This window comes from Marmota monax, unplaced genomic scaffold (assembly GCF_021218885.2).
Source record: "Marmota monax isolate L192 unplaced genomic scaffold, Marmota_monax_Labrador192_F-V1.1 WCK01_AAM20220418_F8-fsc00092, whole genome shotgun sequence".
Lineage (NCBI taxonomy): Eukaryota > Metazoa > Chordata > Mammalia > Rodentia > Sciuridae > Marmota > Marmota monax.
The window spans coordinates 3,136,924-3,164,028 of NW_026692583.1; the positions used below are offsets into that span (position 1 = coordinate 3,136,924).

The 27,105-nt window shown below is 35.1% G+C and overlaps 1 protein-coding gene across 3 annotated transcripts in view; it reads left to right on the forward strand.

Moving 5' to 3' along the window:
- Positions 1 to 27,105, forward strand: part of Ift81 (intraflagellar transport 81) — a 67,100-nt gene that overhangs the window by 20,213 nt on the left and 19,782 nt on the right. For all 3 annotated transcript variants that reach the window (XM_046446274.2, XM_046446275.2, XM_058579868.1), the window contains exons 11-14: positions 746 to 892; positions 19,053 to 19,202; positions 24,319 to 24,447; positions 25,615 to 25,704. In XM_046446274.2, coding sequence (XP_046302230.1) covers positions 746 to 892; positions 19,053 to 19,202; positions 24,319 to 24,447; positions 25,615 to 25,704 — 516 coding nt within the window. The remainder of the gene's footprint in view (positions 1 to 745; positions 893 to 19,052; positions 19,203 to 24,318; positions 24,448 to 25,614; positions 25,705 to 27,105) is intronic.

Sequence of the window (27,105 nt, forward strand, 5' to 3'; positions counted from 1 at the left end):
GAAAATCCCCCAAGAGTTGCTAGCTAATAAAATGCTGCATTCATGGCTAAGAGCAGCCATTTGGATTAGGTTAACAAAACATAATTCTGATGAGTCAGATGTTTGATTTTGAATCTGCATTTTATTTATTAGAATACTCCAAATATAATAAATGGCTTTAACCTTCCTTTTAAAAAGTCTGGATATTGAGGGGCTGAGGTTGTGGCTCAGTGGTAGAGCGCTTGCCTAGCACATGCGAGGCACTGGGTTCGATCCTCAGCACCACATAAAAATAAGTAAATAAAATAAAGGTATACATACGTGGAGTATAACTCATTTTAAAAAGAAGGTGTGGATATTGAATTTGGTAAGATGACCTGTGTAATAATTCTGAAAATAAAGCATTCTTGTTTTCTTCCAGTGAAAGGGAAAACAATTGACAGTGTTAGCTTCTGTTTACTTACCTAGAATGTATTTTCATTTGCAGTTGAGAAGACTTTAATGTTTTTATTAGTAAATTTTTGTTTCTTTGATGTTGACATCTGTCAGGCCTTTTGTCTTCTGAAATGTTTTTCAGTTGGTATTTGGTATATATTATATGCTTATGCTAAATACATAATTGATGATGATGGGGAGTAGGAAAAGGGAACTGGTCAGGAGAAGCCAAACTAAAAAGTTAGCTTGATAAGATCTAAAAGATAGGTAATTTCACAAGATAATGGAAATTTTATTATATGTCTTTTGTTCATATTAAATGCCCAATTAGGCATCCATCATTTCTCATAAAAAAGAAGCCAAAGCTGAGGAACTGCAGGAAGCCAAGGAGAAGTTAGCCAACCTAGAAAGAGAAGTATCATTAAAGACAAATCAGACCCGTGAATTTGATGGCACCGAAGTTTTGAAAGGAGATGAGGTAAGTTGAGGTATCTCATGGAACAAGGGTATGAATATTGGATTTTCTTTAAACCATTAATGTCTTTGACTTTCTTAGTTCAAATGTTGATAGTAGTTAATCTTATTTTATAAAACTTATTTAAAACTGAAAAAATAATTTGCAGTAATATTAAGACATTTCTTTATATAAAATAGGAGAAATCTTAGTGATTTTATGAGAAAATATTCCAAGTTTTCACTTTTTTATATTGAAATTATTTATTATAAGCATTAAATTATAAAAGACAAACAAGAGTAGTAGAAACTAGCAGGCAATATAAAAGTTCATTTTTGCTTATAAATGTATTTCCATAAAGAGTTAAGAAAATATCACTGAGTTAATATGGTCAATAATGTATATTTGGAGTTGGTTGCTGTGGCACACACCTGTAATCCTAGCAGCTCTGGAGGATGAGGTAGGAGAATCGCAAGTTCAAAGCCAGCCTCAGCAAAAAGCAAGGCACTAAGCAAGTCAGCGAGATCTCTAAATAAAATGTAAAAAATAGCTGGGGATGTGGCTCAGTGGTTAAACATCCCTGGGCTCAATCCCTAGTACCAAATAAAATAAAAATAATGTGTATTTGGCCAGTGAGGCTAGCCCAATAAAATGACCTCATAACAGATGCTTACAAGTTAAAAAACAATGCAGTTATATCTTACATTGCTGTGTACTTTAAATTTTAAACAGTGCTTTAATAGCTGCTGTTGCATTTATCCACTGTCAGACTCATAAGATTAGAAGGAAAAATAATATTGTTTATTGTTAGCTAAACTCAAGCAACAAAAATATAATTCCTCATCCTCTTTTCATAAAATTAGCTCAAGAAAAACTGAGTGAATAAAGCCAAATAGCTTGTCTTAGCTTGGTGCTTTTTTAGAAAATCATATGATGGGTCACATTTGAATTCCTAAACATTACCTGTACTCAACCAACTCTTAAAGGTTTTTGAAATTTTATGTGAACTACTAACCCTCAGCAAAAGCTACTTTGAAAAGCTGCTCATGTCCAAAGCTCATTTTTAGCTTTGGAAAGTTAATGAATTCATACTGTTAAAAATTGGCAGTGAACCTTCACTGTGCCAAACATAAATGAATTGTTTCCATGGTACCATTTTTCTCTGTGGTGTTTCTGATTGTAACCTCCTAAAATGCCTTTTGGCTTGTAGGGGAAGTACTAGATCTAGGAAAGCAACACTCGATTGAAAAATTCCTTTGGGTTTTAACATCCACTTCCAGATTGCTTTAGAATGAGAGTGTTTCAAATGATACTTGGAGGATAGCAGCATGTGCTTCATGGTATCTTTGCTTTCTGTGGGGGGGAGAAAAATTAATTATACAGCAATTTTGCTTTACAAGAGACCATGCTGCTTCCTAGCAGTTTTATCTTAAGAAAATCCTGCCCAGTTGACAAGAAATACTAATTGTGGCCACATTTCACATTTGACATCTAGTATAGTATTAGATGTTCTTGCGTGTAAATATGAAGGAAAAGAAACCAGTGTCCAGTTGTTAACCTTTACTTTTGGGAAATCATCTGAATAGAAGTATTTGATGAGAGATAAAAGACTACTTTTTTTTTTTTTAAGGGGAAAAATTACAACTTTGGAAATGGTAAGGTCAACTTAATGTTTTGAGTAATGTCTGATCGAAAACTAGAAAAGTAAATTATTTGGCAGTTACCTAAAAGAACAGAAGGTATTGGGGAACATTATGCATAATTTTATAAAGAACAAATCTTGGTAGGCCAGTTTTGTTTTCAACTTTGATAGAATGGTAGGCCATATGGACAAAAGGGAGGAAGTTTATTATACTAAAACTATATAAGATAGCTGGACTTTACTGAGGTTTCTGATTTGGTATTACATGGCAATCACCAGAAAATCATCAATGATGTTTGGAAAGAATACTCTGCCAGGAATCACATGCAGAATAAGAAAAAGGAGGATTAATATTTATTGAGACTTTTTACATAAAACTCTATACTAGGTGCTTTACATATACTTCTTTGCTTCTTGTAAGAGGTGTTTTTAGTATTTCTGTTTCACAGTTGAGTGAGGGAAATTAGAAAATTACACAGCTAATAAGTGGCCAAGCTAAGATCCAGATCTCTCCCATCTTTCTGTTGACCTTGAACAAATTATTTAATTTTTTTGTTTTTCATATGTAAAGTAGGAAAAATTGCTCTTCATTGTCTCTAGGACAATGAAATAATGGATATTAAAGCTTCTGAAAAACTCAAAGGTTCCATCAACCCGAACATCTGACATCCTTTCAAAATCACTCCTGTGGGTGGCATTATATGCCTAGAGGCAGTGGCAGAATGGTTTAAGAGCACAGGTTCTAGAACTCAGTTGTTTGAATGCAGTTCCTGGCCTTGTCATTTATCAACTGGGTAACTGTTTTAAATTTCTTAATCTCTTTGTACTCAGCTGTAAAATGTGAATGTTGCTATATATACACCTCGTAGAAGGACTACACCTGTAACACTCTTAGAACAGTGATAGGCATTTGTAAGCTCAATGTGTTGACTTCTTTTTTTTTTTTTTTTTTAAGTTGTAGTTGGACAAAATACCTTTATTTTATTTATTTATTTTTATATGGTGCTAAGGATCAAACCCAGCATCTCACATGTGCTAGGCGAGCACTCTACCACTGAGCCACAACCCCAGCCCTCAATGTGTTGACTTCTAATGTTTTTATGTTTATGTTACTCACTTGAATGAAGAATTTGAAAGTTAGAAATATAGTTTATAGCTAAACAATTGAAACCAGAGTTTCAGTTGTTAAGCTATAACTAGGAGCAGTTCAGCAGAAATAACTATGATGTGGTTTCTGTTTAGGATTAAATAATTTACACAGATCCAAGATGGAATATGATAGCACTAATTTGCATTATTTTAGCAGCCATTCACTGAGCAGTTCCTATGCACTCAGTCTCGAGTATGTCCAAAACATCCTTGTTAATGGATGCACAATAATATGACTGTACCTAATGCTACAGAACTGTAATTCTAAAATGGTTTAAGCAGTAAATTTATTTTATATATTATACAATCTATTCTAATTCATCCTCCCAGAATGCCTATGAAGTAAGTACTATTTCTATTTTATAAGTGAAGAAACAGAGGAATTTAATATCTTGCCCAAAGTCCCAAAGTTAGTATGCTGTAGAGATCTGAAGTAGACCTAAACGCTTTTGTAGCTGTGCTACTGTACACTGTGGTACCCTGACTCCTCTAAGGCACAGTTAGAATGGATAAGGTATGTAAGGTTCACAAGACTATGTTGTAGTTGCAATCAATTGAAAATGTTGGCTTTGTAGAAACTGTGTAACAGCCATTTGTTTGGATCTAAAACTTCATTCCTTGATTTAGGAATATGACTTGTTAATAAGGATAAATTTCACAAGCCCTAGACATATTACAGTGATTTATATTCCGTTGTCATTTTTCTTCCAGAGGTCAGTGAGGAGTTTTTGAAGTTTGGTAATGAAGTTTATACATTTTTTAAAAATATTTTTAGTTGTCAATGGACCTTTATTTATTTTATGTGGTGCTGAGAATCGAACCAAGTGCCTCACATATGCTAGGCAAGTGCTCTTTAACTGAGCCCCAGCCCCAGTATATACATTTTGATACTTCCTACTGTCACTAAAGCTAATATTCTTTTTTTTTCTTAGAGAGAGAATTTTTTAATATTTATTTTTTCAGTGGACACAACATCTTTATTTTATTTTTATGTGGTGCTGAGGATTGAACCCAGTGCCCTGCGCATGCCAGGCCAGCGTATTACCGCTTGAGCCACATCCCCAGCCCTAAAGCTAATATTCTTGATGTGACATTTTACCTCCAAATTTTAGTTCTGATTGCAGATGACAAGTGCTATACATATTTGTTCTTCACTAAACTTTTGAATTAGTAGCTCTCTGGTTTTCCTTATTGATAAAAGAAGTGTCTAAAAATGCTTGTTTTTTCTCATTGTACTTTGGTGATCATTCGAACATTTTATTTTCATTGTATTGATATGCTTGAGGCAGTACTCAAGAATATGCCCAGGAATGTATTTATCTCCTATTCTGCTAACATTCTGATAAAGGAATTTCTTGAACAGTTGAAATTAAATTCTTAGTGGTAGAGATACAAGTTGTTTTTTTTTTTTGTACCTGGGTTTGAACTTGAGGTATTTGACCACCGAGCCACATCCCCAGCCCTATTTTGTGTTTTATTTAGAGACAGGGTCTCACTGAGTTGCTTAGTGCCTCGCTTTCTGCTGAGGCTGACTTTGAACTCCTGATCCTCCTGTCTTAGTCTCTTAAGCCACTGGGTTTACAGACATGTGCCATCACGCCCAGCTTCTTGAAAGTTTTTATAATGGACTTTAAATATAAACTGATTAAAGATCTGATTGAGTCAGCAGTCTCAAAAATATTTGACTACTGTTGTCTCTGAGAGAAGTACACTGGCACTTTGCCCTTGATCCTAACTTATTTGTTACTGTTAATAGTTTAATAGGATTTTTTTAATATTTATTTTTTAGTTGTAGTTCAACACAATACCTTTATTTTAATGTGGTACTGAGGATCAAACCCAGAGCCTCGTATGTACTAGGCGAGCACTCTACTGCTGAGCCACAACACTAGCCCACTGTCAATAGTTTATATAATTAATAATAATAAAGTTTATTATATAATTACAATGTGCCAGACACCAAAGAAGAGTTCTGGCATGTACTATCTCATTTGTTTCATTGTATAATGCTGAAAGATACAATTATTATTCCAGTTTTTTACAAATAAGGGAATTGAGGCACACAGAGTTTAAGCTAATTTGCTCAAAATGTTATTGCTATTACATAGGACCAGAATTTGAATTGAGGCAATCTGGCTCTGGAGCCTTTATTAATTTTCACATGATAGAAATCTAGAAAGAGTAGTCAACCTGAGCCAGATGAAATTACAATTTAAAATCATCTTGGTAGGTAGGAATGCGTTATACTTAAGCAAACAAAAGACCATTAATGGGATTATAAATATAATGTGATAGAATTGAAAGTTTGTCTGCTTGGGTCAACACAAAACCCATTAGGAATGCAGCTTTATAAAAATAAATAAAATAGCCAGGTGCAGTGGTGCATGCCTATAATCCCAGGGACTTGGGAGATTGAGGCAGGGGGAATCACAAGTTCAAGGCCAGCCCCAGAAACTTAGTGGGATCCTGTCTCAAAATAAAAGTGGGAGGAGGGCTAGGGATGTGGCTAAGTGGTAAAGTCCCTCTGGGTTTAATCCTCAGTACCAAAAGCAATAACGATATATATATGTGTATATATGTGTACTACATTTAGAAAATGTTGAATACTATTTGTGGTCAAATTATGCCTGGAATAATATTTTACATCTTTGGCTTCATGACTTAAGAGATACATAGTCATGCCAGAGTACCAGATGAGGGTGACTAAAATGGATAAAAGTCTGAAAACTTTCATGGAAAGAAGGAAAAGATGGTGGGCAGAAAAGAGTTAATATAGCAGGCTATCCCTAGAAAATCCTGCTTGCAAGGTTGGCCCTTGGCAGATATCTGGAAACTTGGACTTTGGAATAATTCCCACCTTTCCCTGATAAGAATGGCTCTCTGTGCCTAATAGTGAATGAAGAATGTGGTTTATGTTGAATACCTGTTTTTCTTTGATGAGTCTGGAATTTTGGTACAGGCTAGGCAGAGGGTACCTGCAGGATCAGCCCTGGAGGTAAAAATCCTGGACCCTAAGTCTCTAAATGATCTTCTCTGGTTGGCATCATCTCACACATGCTGCTATAACTCATTGCTGGAGGAATTAAGCATTCCAATGTAATTTTGCTGGGAGAGGACTCTGGAAGCTTGCAGCTGGTTTCCTCTGAGCTTCACCCCCTAGGCTTTTTTTCTTTGCTGATTTTGCATTGTACCTTTCAGTGTAATAAATTATAGCAAAGAGGGTGACTATATTTTGAGTCCTGAGAATTTTCCTAGCAAATCATTGAACCTGGGAGTGGTCTTGGGACCCCCGACACAGATGGATTAGTGGATATTCTTGTTTGTGAGAAGGCAGAATTAGGATTAGTAGATGGGTATTAGAAGAAATAGTTGATTGACTGTAAGTATAATTTTCTGCCACTTAAGCTTTCTTCAGTAGTGGATCAGGCTGCTTTGGGGAAACAGATCGTTCCACTGTTTAAAATGTTCTAACAAGCTCAGCAAGTGATACATTAGAAGTAATGTGTGCATTGAGAGGAAGAACAGTGGGTCAATGTTTTGGCCTTTTTAATCTTAAAAAAAATCTGATTACACAAGCAGTACCTAAATAGATTATCATGATATGAAAAACAAACAACACCAGTCCTTTAATATTCTTTCTGGACAGAAACCACTGATATACACCACTTCTGTATATCCTTTCCCTCTTTTCTCTGGAGATAGATACAGATATGTAGATAGTAGTGTTTTGTAGATTTTAAAAATACAAATAGCACTATTCTGTGTGTATTGTACAACTCGCTTTTAATAACATGTCTTAAGAGACTTCTGTGTCAGTAGTACATGAAGAAGCTGTTCTGTAGATGTAGTATCAGCTCTGGGCTCAGAACACCTATGTAAAGATCCCTGCCCCTCCTCTTTCCTCCCCTTCATTCCTTCTTTAAGTGCTGGAGATATTAAACCAAGGGCTTTGAGCATGCAAGTGAAGTGCTCTACCATCCCCAGCCCACTACTATTTCTTTCTAAAATAACAATAAAATGTATTCTGATGTATTCTAAAGTAATTATCTTTGTTCTAATAACATAAATAGTTATAACTTCTCTTAGAATTTAAAATTCCTTCACGGTGTTGGGTGTTTTGTTTTCTACAAATATTTGGTAATTTGGGAGTGTGTGTATTTTTTTCTATTTCTTTTAAATTTTTAAAAAAATTTTTGTAGTTGTAGATGGACAGAATGCCATATTTGTTTTTTATTTTTATGTATGCTGAGGATTGAACCCAGAGCCTCACACATGCTAGGCAAACACTCTGCTGCTGAGCTAGAGCCCCAGCCCCTTATTACTTTTAAAAAAAACTTTTTTTAGTTGTTGTGGATCTATATTTATTTATTTATATGTGATGCTGAGAATCAAATCCAGTGCTTCATACATGATAGGCAGGTACTCTACTTCTGAGCCACAACCCCAGCCCTTTCCTATTATTTTAATTTTGAGTGGCCAGAGATTTCTTGGGTGTTTCTTGAACAGTCTTCCATCTAGCTCAAAATTCCTTTTTTTTAATATTTATTTTTTAGTTGTACACAATACCTTTATTTTGTTTATTTATTTTTATGTGGTGTTGAGGATCGAACCCAGGTCCTCGCGCATGCCAGGTGAGCGCTCTACCGCTGAGCCACAACCCCAGCCCCATAGCTCAAAATTCTTATTAGAGGTTTTTACATTGGACAGAGAGGTACCTGGGATCTAAAGAAGTGCCTCAATGGCAATTGGAAAGTGTTCTATACCCCTTTTCTGACTTCACCCATATCAGTTCTGCTTTTATCTGAATAATATATTAGGGTTTCAGGTAAGAATTTGCTTGAAAACAAAATTCCACTGTTAAAAAAATTTGATCTAAATGATCAATCTAGAGTCCCTTCTAGTACTAAGAAGCCATCATTTCTGGATATTTATTGTGAATCATAGCCTAAGAATGTGTGAATATCAATCTCTTTTTTTATTATTATTATTAGTTGTTCAAAACATTACATAGCTCTTGACATATCATATTTCATACATTTGATTCAAGTGGGTTATGAACTCCCATTTTTTTCCCCATATACAGATTGCAGAATCACATCGGTTACACATCCACGTTTTTACATACTGCCATACTAGTGTCTGTTGTATTCCTCTGCCTTTCCTATCCTCTACTATCCCCCCTCCCCTCCCCTCCCCTCCCCTCCCATCTTCTCTCTCTACCCCATCTACTGTAATTCATTTCTCTCCCTTTTTTTTTCCCTTTCCCCTCACTTCCTCTTATATGTAATTTTGTGTAACGATGAGGGTGAATATCAATCTCTATGTGTTTTTTTAATCACCTGTAAGAGACACCAAACTTAAGTTTGTAAGTGAATTTGATATTAGATTCTAATTAGAATCTAGTCTACTCATGTGTAGTTATTTTAGACATGTGATTGTCTCTTAGGAGTTTATAAATGCAAATTATTATTAATCCACTTAAAATAATTTCAAGTTATTAGAACAGGGTTTTAATATTAAATAATCTTAGTTTTCCATAGATGAAGTGTTTTAAAAATATTTTACATAGGATATCTTCAGTGTGAGAGGAGATAGACAAACAGTATTTTAGCATACTATATAGTTAATAGTCATGATTATGGCTTGGGTCATAAGTAAAAGATTTACTGCCATCAGTATGCTTTTTTTAATAATTATGTTTTAATTGTTGTTGGACACGATACCTTTATTTATGTGGTGCTGAGGATCGAACCAGGGCCTCGCATGTGCTAGGTCAGTGCTCTACCACTGAGCCACAACCCCAGCCCCATCAGTGTGCTTTTTAATGATAGCAGAAAGAGGGGCTGGGGTTGTGGCTCAGTGGTAGAGTGCTCGCCTAGCATGTGCGAGGCCCTGGGTTTGATCCTGAGCACCACATAAAAATAAATAAATAAAATAAATATATTTAAAAACAAAAAGATAGCAGAAAGATTGTACCTTAAATAACATCTCTTCCAGGAAGCACATCCTGAAAGTTTTCCATCCCATACCCTGCCACCCTGATCCTCCTCCTCGAATGTATTCTTATAGCATGTTCTCTTGCATGTCAATAATGCATAGCACTCTAAAGATTAGCTTGTTCAGTTTCAGCTGCCCCTAAGAAACTAGTTCATTTCCACGATGACAGGCATATATTTTGTTTACTGGTGTTTACTTAGAAACTGGGCACTTATGTAAACTAACCTAGAGGTATAGTTTTTCTTTAGTGATAATATTACTAATCTCTTGGCTGTTCCTATAGGCTTCAGTTGATAAGAAAAATTAATTTAAGGTAACTCTTCATTCTACCCATAATATTTATTTCTACCCATAATGTTTATTTCATTGTATAGATAGTTATTTTTAAACTCTTGACCACAAATTTAAATTTGCCATTTAATCTGGTACCCTTCAGCCAGGATTTTAATTAATTTATTTATTGATTTATTGATTGTACTGGGGATTAAACTCAGGGACACTCGACCACTGAGTCACATCCCTACTCTATTTTGTATTTTGTTTAGAGACAGGGTTTCACTGAGTTGCTTAGTGCCTTGCTTTTGCTAGGCTGGCTTTGAACTCGAGATCCTCCTGCCTCAGCCGCCCGAGCAGCTGGGATTACAGGCATGTGCTACCATGCCTGGCTTCAGCCAGTTTTTTTTTTTTTTTTTTTTGCTATAATTTTTGCCATTTCATAGGCAGCAATAAAAGCTTAAAGACTTTCTTGTGAAAGACAATCTGTGCCTGTTTGTCAGTGCCATATGGCAACGGATAATGTCCTAGCCTGGGATATCTCTGTCTCTCTGGTTTAATAATTTGAAAATATAAAATCAGCCCCAATGATGCAATATTAATACCCTTCCCAGAGCTTTCATTCAAATGAATGTAAGCCTTTTGGGTACATTTTTTTAAAGCAACAAATGAACCTCCTGTTAAGGTTCCATTGGCACTTCATACATTGAGAGGTCACTCCTGGTTTATGGTATATGGGTCTAATAGAGCCCTTGTATTTTTTCTCCTAACCTTTACAAGAAGCTCAGCTGTTGTGCAGTTATAGCTACTTGAAAAATGTGCTTGGTCAAATAATATTTATAAGCAGTTTCAGAAAGGACCAACCAATTCATTCTATAGCTACCAACAGAAATCCTAGAGCTAAATTGGAAAGATTATGAAATCTTCTTTAAATACTTCAAAGAGAAACACAATGAAGATAAGGGAATCCTGGCAAGATTTGCTGCAGCTGTCAGGTCTCAAAAAATAAGGAATCAAATTTTGACACTTGTAATTGAATCATCCACCCTTCGAAGTGAGCCCAGGAAAACCTGTGATATTTTTAGAACCTTTCAAATCACATTGTACTCTTTTAGAGTTCATAGCAGGACCCGAAGCCCCTAACATTTCCCAAGAGGTGGAACAAAACAGAATCAAATAAATTTGACTCAATTTGCTATAACAAGAGAAGTAAATCATGCATGTAGTTTAAGTAATGCCATGATTTTAACCCAATATTTTAAAACTCTTCATAGTGTTTTTTGTTTGTTTGTTTGGTCTTCTGGAGTGCTAACTGCTTGGAGCAGCAGTTGAGATACCCATTAGAGATAGTAACAGCTGTGTGGTGGTGATTTGATTTATAATAGAAGTATAGAAATCTTGAATGTGTGATTATGTTTCACAGATGGATATTCGTGGGCTACCAGTTTCATCTAAGACAGATTTCTACCAGCATATATCATATTGCTTATTATAGAGTCTCTCAAAAGAAGGAGTAATTAACTAGCTACTTCCATATGTATGTAATTGCATTGTTCATGTCTGGCTTGCTGAGATTTTTTAATTTTAAAGTTAAAAACATAATACTAACAGGTTGGAAAAGGGTAGAATAGTATTTGTATGTGTTTATATAGCATTAGTTATGATGGGTGTTTTGAAAAGATTCATTTTAACAAAAAGCAGAGTTGCTTTGAAACATTTTTCTCGTGCCTTAAAACAGATAGCAATCCAAATGATTTTTTTTTTTTTTGAGTATGACATGAAAAGTTAGCCTTTTCAGTTTCTGCAAAGTACTAATTCAGAATATAAGAGAGACATGACAGGTGGACAAAAAGTATGGCCTTTGGGCATATTCATGCTACTCTTAGATAGTTGGTGATATCTGTAACTCTCTTATTTCCCTCAAGCCTATTCCGTAGTTTTCTATACTTATAATAATTTGATAAAATAACTGAAAGAGATGTGACTTAATTAAAGAAAGAAAATAGCATGGATGTTGGACTAATAGGAGTTGAGGTCAAAAGTACTTATTCTAGTCCAGTTGTTCTAACTAGAAAGTCAGAAACATTGATAAAATTAATTATTTCTCTCTAGTTTCACATAGCCTTAAAAATATTAAAAATATATATAGAGAGAGAAAGAGAGTGCCAGGTGTAGTGGTACATGTCTGTGATCTCAGCAGCTTTGGGGTCTGAGGCAGAAGATCACAAGTTCAAGGCCAGCCTCAGCAATTTAGCAAGGCCCTAAGCAATTTAATGAGAACCTGTCTCAAAAAAACTTTGGTGGGAAATAAGACGGACATCATTACCCTAGGTACATTTATGATTGCACGAATGGTGTGACTCTACTTCATATACAACGAGAGAAGTGAAAAATTCTGCTCAATTTGTGTATAATGAATCGAATAGCTTTCTATTGTCATGTATAACTGATTAGAACTAAATTTTTAAAAAAAGCTTTGGTGGGGGCTGGGATTGTGGCTTAGTGGTAGAGCGCTTACGTAGCATGTACTAGGCGCTGGGTTCGATTCTCAGCATTGCATGAAATAAATCTTTAAAAAAAAAAGGTCCATCAACAACTAAAAAAAGTATTTTAAAAAAGTAAATAAAATTTAAAAAAGGTTTGAGGATCTACCTCAGTGGTATTTCCTGGGGTTCAATCCCCAGAACCAAATATATGTATACATATATACAATTATTTATATTTACATACATAAATATACATATATATATTTATATGCATATATCTTTTTTATATGTATTTATTTGTTCTTGAACAATATAAATTGCCTATGTGGTTGTCTTGTAAAATCTTCCCAGCTAATTACTTTGAATATAATCTTTAGGGAGATATTAAAGTGGAAATTTTGCAGCAAGAACAGAGATTCTTGGTTTTCACATAAATATCCGTAATGATGTCAGTAATTCCTTTTGAGTTCTCAATAAGCTTGAAAAGCATTAGGGAAGTAAGCTGCCCCATCTATTTAAAAAGATAACCCAGATTTTAATCATTACCATTGAAAGTTCTGAAACACATTTAAGTGGATAAAAGGAGAAAGAACATCTGTCAAAGATGTTCTTTGACAGCTGTTCTGAAAGAACAGCTGATTCTGTGAAATCGGTCCTGAAACCAGAAACTAATGCTGTAACACATTAATTAATTCATTTCCAAAACCAAACGCAGAGAGAGATAAAAGAGCTTCACAGTTGAGTACTCTCTCAGCACCTACTGGCATAAACCAGAAAACATTAATCTTATTGATCTAAGCATCTAGAAGGATGGCTGTTCTTTCATAAATGACAAATTTAGATTATATATGTATATTGGTACAAATAATTAGTAATAGCCATTGTAATAGGCTTTTCTGCCTAGTGGCAAACTTTGTAGTTCACTTTAATGACAAATTTGTTTGATTGACAATAGGAAGAAGCTTTTATCTTAGTGTTCCAAGGATTTATTTTTTATACCTTTATTTTATTTATTTTTATGTGGCACTGAGGATCAAACCCAGTGCCTCACACATGCTAGATAAGTGTACCACTGAACTACAACCTCAGCCCCTCCAAGGATTTATTGCTTATTTCCTGTGCCTTTAAAAATTATTTTCTTTTAGTTTGCTCTTATAAGTTGCTTTCTGTGGTAATGTTTTTATGCAGTTACTGAATTAATACAGTGTATGACAGAGTCAATGCTCAAATATATTAGCTATTATTGTCACTATTATGATGATTATTGCAAATTGTTGAAATCAGCTAACAATATTTAATTTTGAATATTTGGTGAATAAATGAAGATGGTGTTTTTATTCTGAAAAAAATTATTTTTTTAAAATAATTCCTTTTAAGTTATTTAAAAATTATTCCTGTAAATATTTATTTAAAAATTCTTTTCTTTTAAATTAAAGTTCATTAAAAATTTTTAAATTATTTTTAAAATTATTTTTAAATTCCCTTAAAAATTATTTTTAAATATTTCTTTTAAATTATTTTTAAATGTCTTTTTAAAATATTTTAAAATTTTTTTACAACTAAATAAAGAACTTCTATTTGTTTCCCCACTACCCACCTGGTGCTAGGGAGCCAACCTAGGAATCCAACCCAGAGATGTACTAGACAAGTGTTCTACCACTGAGCTACATTCCCAGCCCTAGTTTTTATTTTTCTTTTCCAAATGTTTTAAATTTTTATTTATTTAGTACTGGGAATTGATCCAGGATCTCATGGATGCTGGGCAAATTCTTTATCACTGAACTATGTCCCCAGTCCCTTAGTATTTATTTTTCAGACATTATTTAACAACAAGAATAGTCAACCAATTTTTAAAAAATTAAGATGGATTAATTTGCAATAAAATAATCACCTTAAAATTTCAGACTTTTCAGCTGGGGATATAGCTCAGGTGGTAGAGTGCTTGCCTTGCATGCACAAGCCCTGGGTTCCATCCCCAGCATCAAAACACAAAAAAGAAAAAAAAAAAATTCAGACTTTTCATTTAGGGCCATGGAGGTAAATAGTTTCTGTTTAAACAGCAGAATTACATAATTGATGTTTTTACTTATATTTGACAGCACAAAAATATAAAAGTCAAACAGCTTCCACTAATATCTCCCTTTCCATCAATAGTAGAGTTCATAGACTTACTTCTTAGGTCAGTATTCTGGATTTTAAAAATCAATTATATTTTGAAATATATTTACAACCACTCTGAAGAGAACACTTTTTTTTTTTTTTTTTTTTTTTGGTATGGGGATTGAACCCAGGGGAATTGACCACTGAGCCACATCCCCAGTTCCCCCCTACGTTTTTTTAAATTTAGAGACAGGGTCTCACTAAGTTGCTTAGGGCCTTGCTAAGCTGCTGAGGCTTGTTTTGAACTCATGATCCTCCAGCCTCAGCCTCCCCAGTCACTGGAATTGCTAGTGTGTGCACCATGTCCAGCTAATAATAACACTTTTAAAATATTTCTTCTAAAGAACAAATACTATACAATGATTTTGTGGCATATTAGACTGCTTAAAGAAACAGAAAAGGTAAAAAATAATGTATAAGAATTATAATCATTTGTTTATAGAAACCATCCAAATACAATATTTTCCCAATTAATTATTTTTTCTTCTCATAATTTATGAGAAGAGATAAATTAGAAGAAGTAGAATGCACAATTCATTGGTTCTTGGTTGTAGCTGACAGCTTAAGAGTTCATGATTATAAAAATTAAGTAAAATCCTATGCTGTTTAAAGGTTTTGTCTTACTGCTTTCAAATTGTAACAAAATATTCACAGCAGTTTAAAGAATGGTGAAGATTAAACATGGGGCCTACTCAAATAAAATTTAGATGAATTTTACCTATTATACTCCTAAAGTAAAAATTGTAATAAGTATGATACCGAATTACCAAATAACATTCTATAGTAAGCTGCTGGAACAAATACAACATTTGATAAATTCATTTTCAGGTTTGGACTGGATGCAGTGGTACATGCCTATAGTCCCAGCGACTTGAGAGGCTGTCACAGAAGGATCATAAGTTTGAGGCCAGCCTTGGCACCTTAGTAGGACTCCAAAAAAGATGAGTGGGGGTGTGGGTGGTGGGCTAGGACTAGGAATATAGCTCAGTGGTAAAGCACCCCTGGTTTCAAGCTCTGGTACTCAAAAAAGCAAGCAACCAACCAACCTACAGATTAGGCATAGAAATGTATAGGCAGAACATCTTATTTTCACACTCTCAAATGTTCAACTTTTGAAAAGCAAATCAAAGAGACCTAAAGGAATATGTAATTTATGATAGCTGACCAGGCATTTAACCTGTTTTGTTTTATTTTTACCAACAATCTCTTGGTAATAGAGATTGAACCCAGGGATGCTCTCCCACTGAGCTATGTCCTCAGCCCTTTTGAGATGGGGTCTTGCTAAATTACTGAGGCTGGTCTCAAACTTGCAGTCTTCCTGCTCGGCCTCTCTAGTTGCTGGGGTTACAGGTTTGGCTACCTTGCCTAGCAACTTTGATTCTGAAGTAAACTAGAATTATTTTCAGCAATCACAAACTATTGGTTTACATATAGAAATGAAGTGAACTTTTGCCATTGACTTCATATCCAGCAAACTTACTAAATTGTCTTATTAACTATAGTCATTTAAATCATTTTTAATTTCTCCCCTAAGAGAACAATAGCATATGTGTTAATGAGAATTTATTTATTTCTGTCCAAACCTTATACTTTTTATTTATTTTTCTTCTCTCACTACTTTGGCTAGTTCTTTCAGTACAAAAACAAATGGACATATGTATATATTATATATATTTATATTCACATATGGATATTTCTATAACTATCTGTATATGTATGTGTGTGTGTGTGTGTGTGTATAAACAAACTGTGGATTCTAACCAGTAACCCTATACCTCAGCATTCTTTCTAGCTTCCCCCTTTGCTAGTTTTAAAATATCATTTCTATCATTGATAAATGTGGCTTCCTTTGTCCCCACTTATTTGCACCGAACTTTTTTGCTCAGTTTAGCCAACCTACCAATTATTCTGGCCTCACACCATGTTTCTATCCCCATCCCACTAACCCTCATCTTCCTCAGTGCCAATGTTTCCTGTGGCTCCCCACTACCCTCTGTCCTCAGCTATCGTGTCTGCTAGCCTGTGTCTCCATGTTTCTCAGCCCCCAGCCCCATCATTCCACATTGATATCTGTTCAGCATACTGATTTGTACTTCCATAACCCACCCCTTGCTCTACTGTGCCCTTGGTTACCACTCAGTGGTCCATTCCCTCCATAATTCCCAAAGCCTCTCATGTCCTTACATTCTTGATCTCTGGGCCTGCTGGCCCATGCCTGTGTATAGCTCCTGGTCCTCCTCATTGCCACCTTTCCAACCCACTACTGTTGCTCCTATGAACCAGTAGGGGAAGGAAAGGCAGTTTTTATTCTATTCTTGTATGAGTGTGCAGTAGTGTGTAGTAGACATTACCAGAGGCTCAAGTGTGATTATGCTATCACTCTGGCAGCCAATGGAATGTGTACCTGTGTTTTCTTACATTTTAAAATTTTCTCAATTTTCATTGTTAATGTGATAGTGATAAAAATTTACATAAACAAAATTTCTTTGAGATCCTAAATAATTTTAAGAATATATAAAAGGTTCATGAGATTAGAAAGTTTGAGAATCACTCTTTCAGATGGGTAAGAAAAAGACAAAAACCCCAATAAAATGTGGGCCGAAGACAAGCAAAACATTTTCTCCAGTGGAAGAAAAGCACTGCCAATGTGTTTCCTTTCTTCTAATTAGTTCTGGGACAGTAGAGCCCTTAGCTATTTTGATGGCCACCTATTGCTTAATTGTGTGGAACTATGATTAATCTGAACCTGATTACCCTTTCCTTAGTTAGTATGTATAATGAATATCAAATAATAACCAGTCATATACAACACATTGAGTAATTTGTGGGTTTGTTCTTTCACCAAAAACATTTCTAGCTTTTAGCTTTTAAAAATAGTTTTGGACCACAGCAAGACAGAGAAGGGGAGATTGGCCTAGATGTTCCAGAGACTAGCAGATGCACAGGGTTGATTTCATTTTGGGCACTTTGCCCAGGACACTTTTAATAGAACATATAGTTAGTTACTCTAGGGATTCTGAGGCTGTGGTTATATCGGGATTACACATTCTTTAAAAGGAAAATTTGCAAGTTATTAGACTCTTAGTACACGGGTAAACTTAAAATTTTAGAGCAGTTTCTGTAATTCAGCCATTGAAAATTTACTGTGTGTGGGCTGGTTTCCTTAGTATTAAAACTGACTTACTCAGTGTTTTAACTTCCTCTAAAACACAATTCTTTCAAAGTTAAAGTCAAGTATAAAAAAAAATTATCTGAACTAGATACTGGGGGATTATTTTTATGTGAAGAATTTTTAATCTTAATATTTTTTATGGACACAATATCTTTATTTATTTATTTATTTTATGTGGTGCTAAGGATTAAACCTAAGGCCTCACATGTGTGAGGCAAGTGCTCTACAATTGAACTACAACCCCATCCATAATCTTACTATTTCTAAGGCATTTCTTTGAATACTCAGGAAACATTCTAGTCTTTAAGAAAAATAAATTTTAGGGCTGGGGCTGTAGCTGAGTGGCAGAGTGCTTGCCTGGCACATGTGAGGCACTGGGTTCCATCCTTAGCACCACATAAAATAAAGACATACTGTTCATCTACAGGTACAAAAATATAATAATAATAATAATAATAATAATAATAATAAAAGAAAAGAAAATGTTAAAAAAGAAAAAAATTTTAGAAATGCTCTAATCTATTTTACTACCTTGTAACTTAGAATTACTCATCTAATAATTATCCTTAAAAGGAAAAATGTCAACATGGTAACAGAGCTTGAATTCAACTTTGAGTGATTTTTTTTTCCTTTTTTCCCCAAAATTTCAATAATATGTTCATCACTTTATTATTTATAATATTATTTATTAACCCCCCCACAACCAAGTAGCTTTAAAAAGCATTGGGCATTAAAAAGGATAAGAAGAGGGGGGATATAGCTCAGTTGGTAGAGTGCTTGCCTTGCACGCACAAGGCCCTGGGTTTAATCCCCAGCACTACAAAACAACCAAATAAATAAAAGAGGAAAAAGTGCTGTCTTTCAAAAAAAGAAAGAATAAGAAAATTCCCAAAGAATTATCTCATGTACAGTATTATAGTCGCTTACTTTGGTTTTGAAGTGATTTAAATATGGTAGGCCAGGTTCTTCCTATAGTGTTTTCTTTTTAACATGTATACATATGTTTTAGTTGTCTATGGACCTTTTTTTAAAAAAAAATTATTTATATGTAGTGCTGAGAATTGAACCCAGCACCTCAAACGTGAGAGGCAAGCACTCTACCACTGAGCCACAAGCCCAACCCCCTATAGTGTTTTAATTGAGCAGTTAATCATTCCAAGTTTCCTAATAAAACTGAGTTATTATTATATGTTTGTGACCCATGTGTTGGTGAGTAAAGAAGAACAGATTTATAATACATTAAGATTATGTATAATACTTAGCTACGGGTCTACTCATTGAATTACATATTATGTTTTTTTATAGTTCAAACGATATGTCAGTAAACTTCGAAGCAAGAGTACAGTTTTCAAAAAGAAACATCAAATAATAGCCGAATTTAAAGCTGAATTTGGCCTCTTGCAGAGGACAGAAGAACTTCTTAAGCAACGTCACGAAAATATTCAACATCAACTGGTAATATGGTATTATCTTGGGCTGCTGTAAATAAAAATGTCATCTGGTTTATGGTTTACAGCTTTGTATTTATTAAAGTCATTGTTTTTACTGGGAAGAAAACATAAAATTATTAGATTTCTCTGATTAACTACAGAGATGTCATATAAGCTGATTCATTTAATGTAGCAGTAAGCACAACACTGCTACATTAAAATATGTGTACTCACTTTAGAGTTATTAATAGGAGTTGAAGTCCAAATAGGTTTTTCTTTTGGTTAGCTAGTTAATATGAGTAAAATTATCATACCAAGAGAATGGCTGTAAGATATTTATTTATCATGGCTTCTTAGGTAGAAATTTCTAAGTATGCGCTTCCAAGGAGCTTTGGAAAGAAATATTCAGAAAGGGTGCTCTATGGAATGTTGCCTGCAGGCTTATTCCTTATGTGTTTGTGATGTAGTTATCAGAAAAAAATTGAACCCCTGGAGTAGTAATCGGCAAAGCTGTTATCATTGTGGATTCGAGTGCCTCTAAGTTTTCTTGGTTTGACTTTTTTTTCCCCACCACAGGAAATTAGTTTCATCAGGATTCTACTTACCAGCTAACAATAGCTAGTAGAGATAAATGAACTTTCAACCAGTTGAAAGTTAGATGACAATCTGAACTTTTCTGTTTCATGCTGTTTAATAACTGTTTCCTTCTAGAAAACTTAAAAGTGAAAATTACTGTTAATCAAACATGGATTCTAACAGCACTAAAATTGGTAGTAGCAACTGCATTGTTATCACTTCAAATTATTTTCTTATTTCCATTATGGTTTGTTTGTTTGCTTTGTTGTTTTACCTAGTAATTATTTTTTAAAGGCAAACATTTGGAGATTTTCAAGTTACCTTTCTGTTATGGATGTCTAGCTCATTTCTACTGTAACCAGAGGACATACTTTATGATTTCAGTCCTTGGAAATTTGTTTAGTCTTGCGTTATAGCCCAGTATATTGTGTGCACTGGTAACTACTTTTATGTGCAGTTGAAAAGAATGTATGTTTTACAGTTGTTGGGAATCGTATTCTGTATATGCAAATTCCAACAAGTGTGTTAACCATGATATTCAAATCTTCCATACCCCTTTTGATTTTTTTGTCAGCTTCTTCCATCAGTATTGAGAGAAATTTGTTAAGATCTTTAGCTATAATTATGCTTATTTCTACTTTAAGTTCTATCAGTCTTTGTTTTATATTTTTTTCTTACATTGGGTTTCCTTGAAGTAGAGCCTGAGAAGGGAATTTCTCAAGTGATTCTTCAGGGAGTGCCTCCTGAAGTAAGGGAGTGGATCAGCACAAAACGCCTAACAGGGATGGGGCTGTAGCTCAGAGGCAGAGCGCTGGCCTAGCATGCATGAGGCACTGGGTTCAATTTTCAGCACCACATAAAAATAAATAAATAAAATAAAGGCATGCTGTTTATCTACACCCACACCACACACACACACACACACACACACACACACACACACGCCAAGCAAGGACCAGTCTCAGTTGGCGTCAGATTCATTCTGATCCCAAGAGGAAATCAAGCAAATTGCACCACGGGGTTGATTGTACCTGAGGCAAGGAGGCTGGCCTTTCAAAGCCCCATGTCAGTCAGTCGTTGGTTTTGGTAGGGCACTCTTAAGTGAGGAGATTCCCAGTTGACTGAGTGTATACTCTGGAGAAGGAGCAGCTGTGAACCATTAGCAGCCAACACTTACAACAGTTTGCAGATGAGATATGAGTGGAAAACAATATCCACTATAGTCCACCCCTTCCACTTTTGCAACCTGCTTATTTCTCACTTTAAATTCATTCCACACAAGTATACCTTCTACAAGATTCTTATTGGTGAAAATTTCTAGAAGGAAGATTAGTGGACAGATTGAAACTTTCATTGTTGTAACAGTGTTGAGAAACATACCTTTGCAAGGTGATTAGGTCGTTTATGAGGACTTTGCTTTCATGACTGGATTAATGTTGTTATTACTGGTTTACTTAGGGAATTATGCTTCCCTTCCAGACAACTTGAAGCTCTGTGGGTATAGATGTTCTTGTTCCCAGAGTAGGTATGCTTCCATTAGAAGGCTTTCAAAACTTAATGCTCTGACTACCATCTGATTACTTGGGCTCTTCATACCAGCAAACCAGCCAGCAAAGGAAAGAGTTATATTGGCCAGACATTATAAGGTGATACAGACACTGCTAAATAATGGGGACAGAAATAAATCATTTGGCACTTAGGTGATTTATTAAGACTCATTTTGTTACTGCCATACACAGTGATAGTTGTCAATGGGCACATATACCAACCATAGCCTGATAAAGGCACAGTTCCTAGAGTCTCACACCTCCCAACGAGGAAGGACTGGGTCATCCTACCAGTAAGTCATCTAGATCAGAGGAAGTTCTAGCTGAAGGTGAGGGAAGTCTAGAACAAGTGCCTTAATCCATTTTCTACTGCTTGAACAGTAGCTAGATGAGCATTGGTGAGAAAAGAGAGCCCAACATAGCTATTCTGTTCATGAGCCCATTTTTTAAGCTTTGAGTGGTCAAAGACAGAAATTGGTTGCTATCACTGGCCAAATCATCCTTTCCTTTTTGTTGTTCAGTGTCTTTTCTGACACTGAAAACATTCTCTGATGGACATGTGATGAAAAGGTGATCACACTTAGTCTCTACTCCCGTAAGTCCATTCACATGCCCATTCCCTAGCTCTTCTTGTCCTCAGACTTTCAATATTGCTGTCTTGCTTTTTCTAAACCAACAATCTATCATGGCCCAGAGGATACAGGTTACATTGGGAGTTGAAGCATCTCAAGTAAATCTATCCAGATATCCTCCTTCCAGACTCAGCACCTGTCCTCTTCTCCATCAAGGCTCTGATTTGGGCATGGAATGTTTTCTTAGACTTACATAATTTGACCTTCTTTGAAATTTTACCTATCTTATAGTTATAAGTTCTGTGCCTGGTTTTCAGTTCCCTTTGCCCTTCAACAGTGGGAAATGAGGGCTTATTTAAACCTCCTAAGGAAGCTATCTGACTTTATTACTTTGCTTTAAATTACTGATTAGTGGATCTGAGCCTGTCATCTTATTTCTTCACTGTCAGTGGACCTTAGCAACAAATTATATTGTCCTTAGTGTTATTCTTTCCCCTCAAAAGCCAGTTCACGCATCTTCATGTCAGTTCAAGTCCTCTAAGAAGCAGACACCAAAATAGGATTAGATGTTTATGGAAGGAAACGCTTGTGAAGAATAAAGGGAAAGGAACAGAAAGAGAGCAGGAGAGCCTTCAGATTGTGATACAGGTACAATATCTGTGCAGGGAGAGGGAGGAGGCAAAAGAATTGGGTAGGAAGAGCCTAGTCTGTTATTTGGTCCATTTATTGAATTCTTAACATCAGTTATGTTTCTCAGTTCTAGAATTTCCATTTGGTTCTATTTTATAGATTTCAGTTGTTTGTAATCTCCAGCTTTTATTTTCTTGAATATATTAATCACAGCTATTTTAAAGTACCTAATTAATTTACTTGAGCATCTATTTCTATTGTTTATACTTTTCTCTTGATTTTCATTTGGCCCTGTTACTTTGCTTACCTACTAATTTTTATTGAATTCCAAGCATTAAATGTGATTAAAATTTCAGGGCCCTGGCTGTATTTGTCTTTTTTTTTTTTTTCTTTTTGTGCTGGTGATTGAGTGAAGGGCCTTGCAAATGCTAAGCAAGTGCTCTACCACTTGAGCTACATCCCAGCCTTTTGTCTTCTTTGAAGAGAATTCATTTTTTTTTTCCTGGTAGATCATCTTTATCCCTTTAGGGGTGGTTTTACTAGAGCTGACATTTTTCTGGTTTTTGCTTACTCCTAAGATAGAGTCCCCAAACCTATAGCAGAAGCTTTACTCCAAGAAAGTGGTTTTTACTTGCAGAGCTTAGCTCTTACTCCTAGGTTATACCCATACTTCTAAGGAAGTAGCCCTTCTGAGACTTTACCTTGACAAGTCTTGAATTCCTACCTCCATTTCCCTAACAATGTGAAACTGTTGAAATCCTTACTCAGATCTTTAGCAAGCATCTGCTGATTTCCACTTGGTTTCTGAGGGTCTTACTCTGCTTGTGCACAGCTTAGGATTTTGGCAATGCCTAAATTGTACCAGAATTTTGGGCTAATTCTTTGTAATTCCCTTTATTCCTCTAAATCCCAGTTCTGTTGGCAGCCCAAAATTCCAACTGGACAAGGGTTCTGTCCTGCATTTATCTTCTTTATCTTTATCTTTCTTCTTTATCTTTCTCCTTGAAAGCAGTCATTCCATTGCAATTTTTCTTGTGAGATCACCAGTACTTTTTCATTGCTAATTCCAATGATCAATTCTTAGTCTTTTTCTTACTTGACCTTTTAGCAATATTTGACACAGTCAATCGCTACTTCTTCCTATAAAATTTTTCTTCTCTTGTCTCTAGAGTGCTACATTCTCCAGGTTTTCTCCTAAAGTTAACACTCCTGTTTCTATTCCTTTGCTGGAGTCTCACTTCCTTGTTTCCTTCAGGACTTTGCTCAGATATCACTTCGGGAAAACTTCTCGAATCGCTTTATGATTTAAGATTCCAACCCCATTCTTACCTCACACCATATGTATTTTATTTATTTACATTGCTTATTTTTTCCACAAGTAGGCTCTGTGAGGGAAGGAATCCCCCCCTTTTTGTGCACTGCTATATTCTGGTGCCTGGAACTGTGCTTTGCACAGTTAGACATTTAATAAATATTGGATAAGTGACCAAATGCAAGAACCACTTACCACCTGAGAATTCATTCATTTATTAAATATTTATTGAGTATAACCTGTGTTTCAGGTTCTGTACTAAATACATAGCATTATTCCTATGCACCTGAGGATACCATAATGAAGTCTAGTATAGGTTGGTAACATGGAAAGGCATGTAATTGGATGAAGTAATATTCAAAGTCATTTGAGATTGTCCTTTAGAATTCTAAACAAATTTAGTATTTATAACTTTTTTGTAAAGTATGAAGTCTGCTTTACTTCATATGGAAACCAGCAAAATTTTGATACCCATTTTGTGACCTTTTTATGTCTTTCTTACAGCAAACTATTGAGGAGAAAAAAGGTATATCTGGATATAGTTATACCCAAGAAGAGCTAGAAAGGGTATCAGCACTGAAGAGTGAAGTTGATGAAATGAAAGGACGAACCTTAGATGACATGTCCGAAATGGTGATTACACTTTCTTTTTAGTTCTTTTATTTTCTTCTATTGCTAGAAAACAGATGATTTTGTGTTTGTTTTATTTTCAGTGAAACATTCAGATTTTCTTTTCTATACAGTGTGTTTTATATTCTTTGGTCTGTTCTTATCAGTCTCTCTCATTTTTTTTTTTGTTGAGGGTGGGTGGTACTGGGGGTTGAACCCAGGGTGTTTTACTACTGAGTCACATCCCCAGACCTTTATTTATTTATTTATTTATTTATTTAAATTTTGAGACAGGGTCTCACTAAGTTCTGAGACTGGCCTTGAACTTGCTGGCCTCCTGCCTCTGGGATCACAGGGATATGCCACTGTGCCTAGCTCTATTTTTGTCAATCTCTTTTGAATTTTTCCATTTTAATAAGGATGTTCAACTTCTAATAGTTTATGTATGATTTTTAGATAACATATATATAGCAAAAGAATAAGTTTTTTACAAAAAAATAAGTTTTCCCAAATTATACTATCCTGCCTAATAAAATTATTTCCTTTTAATATATGTCCTTAGTGTCTTTTCATATTCAGGGCTCTTGTTCAGCCAAAATGAACTGGCACATTTTCATCAGGCATTATAATATTGAAATTTTTCCTTGTTGATAAATAGCTGCTGTGCCCCAAACTCTTCGAGTACCCTTGTCTACATTGGATATTCTCCTAGAATCTTCTGAATTTTACCAAAATCTAACTTGTTAAAAAACTAGCATTTAGTACAGAGGCAGCCTCCAGGGCTCTGTCCCTATGACTGGTATCTATTCTGATTGGTCATTAGTTGTGCCATTCAGTTATTAAGTATTTTTAATATCATGCTGTTCATATTTATGTATATCTTATATAACTTACATAACCATATATTTAAATAGTACAACATGATTATAGTTTGTATAGGCAACTTTGGAATGTATTTTATTCATTTAATATTTTCCCATAATGATTTACAGTCTTGATAATTTACACTTTGAATGATTAAATAGTATTCCATCTTGTTGAGGAATCAAAATTTACTAAGTCCCTTTCCCATTGTTTGGCCCTGAAGTAATTTATAGTTTTTATACTCTTTAACACTGCAACATATTTTTATGCAAGCAATATTTTCTTTTGAAATTTTTTAAAATGTTGTTTTTTTTGTTTAAATGACAGGTAAAAAAATTGAATTCCCTGGTATCTGAAAAGAAGTCAGCTTTAGCCCCAGTCATAAAAGAACTTCGACAATTGCGTCAAAAATGTCAAGTAAGGGAATATGATTTTGTGACATTTTTAATGTTCTGTCTTGTTCAGCTATACTAGGTAGACTACTGAATATTTTATTTGTGTAATTATAGAAAACAAATAATAATAATAATAATAATAATAATGTTTGAAGTTTTTGGATTAACTTATGGAACTAAGTTTGTCATAAAGCTGGGAAAGGAAGAGAAGCAGGAATTTAAACTGAAATCCACAGATGCAACCAGATGAGACTTTTTCCTTTAAATCATATGCATGTCATATCTGTAAATATTAAGCCACATCCTTCTATAGCCAAGTAAAGCTCAAGAGTCTGCCAACAAGTAGTGACAAATTAACTTTGGAACTCATTTTGCTGGGAGGCATGAAAAGTGATGAAACACCATTACTTGGAAGCGAATTCTAACCACTGCTTTAAAGATAAACAGGAGGGTTTGTCTTAGCCAGGTGCAGTGGAGCATACCTATAATCCCAGCTACTTAGGAGGCTGAATCAAGAAGATCACAAGTTCAGCCTGGCCAGCCTGACAGTTTAGCAAGACCCTGTCTCAAAATACAAAGGGCTGGCCGTGTAGCTCAGTGATAGAGGGCTCTGGGCCCATTCCCCAGAACCATAAAAAGAAAAGAAGTTAATGCCTTCCACAAATCTAGGTCAGGTGGCCTCCACCATTTTACAGTTGCAATTATTTCATCACTCTTCCTGTAGTATTGTTAAGTTTGAAGGTGAACTGTGCTGCACATGCCTGATGTGGAACTAAAAAACTCTCCATCAGAGTTGGAGAAGCAAAATGAAAAATCATATCATCTTGAAATCACTTAGACATAATTTCCTTTTAATAGAAAATGCCAGAGTCTGAGATAGGTTTAGTAGCTTATCCAAGTAGATTAGTAGTAAGTTAGAGACTTGGGGCTTGATTCTAGCATGTGTATCATTTTATTTCAAATCTGCTTATACCATTATACCACTGCTATCACAGTGGAAGAGACAACAAGCTCCTGCTCCCTGGAGTTCATGCACTAATGGATGAGATGTAAAGAAATTCAAGGAAAACAGCAGATAATCCATCTTAAGAAAAATATATAATCAGAATTATATACCTAACTGGTGAGAAAAGAAGCAGAGATGAAGTGATGTCAGGAAGAAGTTTCAGAAAGATGATTTTTAAAATTTTTTTTTGTACAGGGGATTGAACCCAGGTACACTTAATCACTGAGTCACGTCCCTGGCCCATTTTATATTTTTTATCTAGAGACAGGGTCTTGCTAAGTTGCTTAGAGCCTTGCTGAGTTGCTGAGGCTGATTATGGCTTGTAATCTTTCTACCTCAGCCTTCTGAGCTCCTGGGATTACAAGCATGTGCCACCATGCCTGGCCAGAAAGAAAATTTTGAACAATCTTTTCACAT